Here is a 2,966-nt window from a genome sequence, read left to right as displayed (position 1 = left end):
TTTTGTGGGCGAAATTTGTGCGGGAATTCCTCTTTTTTCTCTCTTTTGAGAAAAAGTAAAACGGAACAATTCTGTGAATGGGTGAGGGTTACCGTTCAACGTGGAGCCTTATGAACTTAGAATTTTAAAGGAGTTAGATGATTCCCACTTCTTACATGAGCTATTGCGGAAACCTAGCCATGTTGGAGTATTCTGAAACCTGTGGTCAATGGACGATTGCCCAAATCACCATCCAAACAAGGTCGTCCAGGGAAACTTAGCATTTGGAATCTAAACCGTCTCATACTCAACGGTGTTAATAGAGTGTAAAGATATGCACAGGTCAAGTTGGTATCGAATCTATCCATCTCCTGTATGAAATCCCTCGTTCATCATAAGCATTTAATTCAGGTCCACAATCTCCTATGTGAATCCCTCGTTCATCATAAGCACTTAATTCAGGACCACGATCTCCTATATGAATCCCTCGTTCCACTTAATTCAGGACCAAAAATAGAAGAAATGGGAGACAAGAAAGAAGAGAGAACAGTTTGTTGCATTGGAGACATCCATGGCTATTACTCTAAACTTCGAAATCTCTGGTCCAATCTTGAAGCTTTAATCAATCCAAATTCATTTCAGACATCTCTAATTATCTTCTTAGGTGATTATTGTGATCGTGGTCCAGATACTCGAAAAGTGATCGATTTTTTAGTATCTCTTCCATCAAGATACCCAAAACAAACCCATGTTTTTCTCTGTGGAAATCATGATTTAGCTTTTTCAGCTTTTGTTAAAGTACTCCCATCACCACCTGATGGATCACCATTTTCAGAAACTTGGAAAGAATATGAACAACATGAAGAAAGAGAAGGTTGGTTTAAAGGGATGGGGTATGAGGATATGCATCTTCAAGGTAGAAGATGGGCTGGTTTGATTAAAGATAAATATAATGTTTCTAAAGGAATGGATTATAAGGGTTCTATTTATGATGCTGCGCCTACTTTTGAATCTTATAAGGTCCCTCATGGTTCTGCAGGTAATCTGTTTGATAATTGTTTTTTCTTTTTTTTGGTCAGTTAGTATGAATTATAATGCTGAAATGTTTTGAATTAACTCCTGGGTATAGCACTCAACTTCTTTACCACTTTATCCTGGAGGCATCTGCCTGTTTCATGATTGTTTGTCTTTGGTTTATTTGGTGCTCAATTTTTTTAATAGAGAAAAATTATTGGTTATTGAAAGTAAGTTTGTTTATCTATACAGAGCTGGTTAATGCAGTACCTGATAAACACAAGGATTTTCTCAGAGATTTGGTTTGGGTTCATGAAGAGGTGAGGTCTTCTAACTGATTTATATTAAACTAGATAGAACTTGATCTTTTGTTGTCTTTGGAAGAACGTCTGAAATATAGTGTTTATTATTTTTCAGGATGATGTATGTATAGAGATATCAGGGGAGAAAAAGCATTGTAAACTTGTAGCCGTACATGCTGGTCTTGAAAAGGCAAAAGGGGTTGAGGAGCAGTTGAAAGTTTTGAAAGTTAGGGATACTAAGATTCCTAAAGTGGCAGCTCTTAGTGGGAGGAAAGATGTATGGGATATCCCAAAGGTGCGTGACTCCATATCTCTATAATTTGTTGGTTCCAAGTTTTAGTTTCAAACCATAACTACATGTATGAGTTTTTTTGGTTGGACATTAACAATAATTGTTTAGTTTCACAAACTTAATGTGAGCTTTACGGTTGTGCATTGACATCCGTATTGAATGCTTATACTATGCCTTTCTGTTAAGATAGTATATGCTCTTTGTAACTATACGGTTCTCTTAAGTTAGTATATGCTCTTTGTAACTATGCGAGTTTTGTCGAATGAACTGTTGTATGCATGAAGATTTTTTTTTTTTTTTTTTTTTGAAATTATGTTAACTGATAAATTACTCAAATGTTTTATTTGATTGGAAATTACCATAATGAATTACCAACAAGTGACATTACTACTTAGAATATGCATGTATTGAGTGTGTTTTATCAATCAACGGCTGAACAAACAAATCTATGTCTAGTAGTACTGCAGCTAAAGTTTTATATTTCCGAAAATGTTCAACAATTTTTTTCAAGTACTAAAATTGTGACTTTTGATGTGTGTTTTGATATCCACAGGAGCTAACAGAGAAGCCAACAGTTGTGGTGAGTGGTCACCATGGGAAGCTTTACATTGAAGGACTTAGACTGATAATTGATGAGGGTGGTGGATATGAGCAAAAACCGGTGGCTGCCATAGTACTTCCATCGATGAAAATTATCCGTGATACTGAACTTATGATGGGTTAGCTCTAACTTTACGTTCCCTGTCATCATTTGCTAGTATGCATTTATTGTTATGTATCGGCTATCACACTTGATAAAGCACGACACACTTTGCTTTACATATAATACTGCCATTTGTAATTTCAGTACTCTTCTCTAGAAGCCATGTACGTTGACATCTGTTGTGATGCTTGTTATAGCATGGACTGCCATCAAATGTTAGTTGCCCGTCTCTTTATCACTTACTTTTATTCTTATTGACCTGTTTTAATATTATTAGGAAGCTAGAGAGATATATTTGTTGGTATTCTTAATGGTGATGGGTAAGGTTGCCCACCAAATACTCCCACATCTGAAGGAATCTGTTGTGCTTCTTAGTACATTAATATTGATAATATCCAAAACTCTTGAGGCTGGGAATCATAATTTGTAGATTGCTTATTGCTTAGTTAACTTAGCATGCAAACCCTCTCTCTTCTATAATCATTTCTGGTGGAATCTCATTTATGATTGGAGTTTCTGATTGTTGTCAAAAGATCCTCCTCGGGAAGCTTTTTTTTTTACTGAATATTGCATGTTCTGATTTCTCATAATCCTTATCTGGAAAAGATATACTTTCACTTTTTCAATTTGGTCTATTTTTAGGCTAAAATGAGAAAGTGAAAGTATCTCTTTTCCA

At 35.5% G+C, this 2,966-nt stretch overlaps 1 protein-coding gene across 1 annotated transcript; it reads left to right on the top strand.

Moving 5' to 3' along the window:
- The first annotated feature begins 337 nt into the window (after positions 1-337).
- LOC113313562 lies at positions 338-2,582 on the top strand. Its single transcript, XM_026562352.1, has 4 exons — positions 338-1,018; positions 1,246-1,313; positions 1,411-1,590; positions 2,141-2,582. The coding sequence occupies exons 1-4, from the start codon at positions 355-357 to the stop codon at positions 2,309-2,311; spliced, it is 1,083 nt and encodes a 360-aa protein (XP_026418137.1). The 5' UTR covers positions 338-354; the 3' UTR covers positions 2,312-2,582.
- The last annotated feature ends 384 nt before the right edge of the window (positions 2,583-2,966 follow it).

Source organism: Papaver somniferum, chromosome 9 (genome assembly GCF_003573695.1).
Source record: "Papaver somniferum cultivar HN1 chromosome 9, ASM357369v1, whole genome shotgun sequence".
Classification (NCBI taxonomy): Eukaryota; Viridiplantae; Streptophyta; class Magnoliopsida; order Ranunculales; family Papaveraceae; genus Papaver; species Papaver somniferum.
The sequence above is the reverse complement of the archived record's forward strand: the minus strand, read 5'-3'. Positions and strand labels throughout refer to the sequence as shown.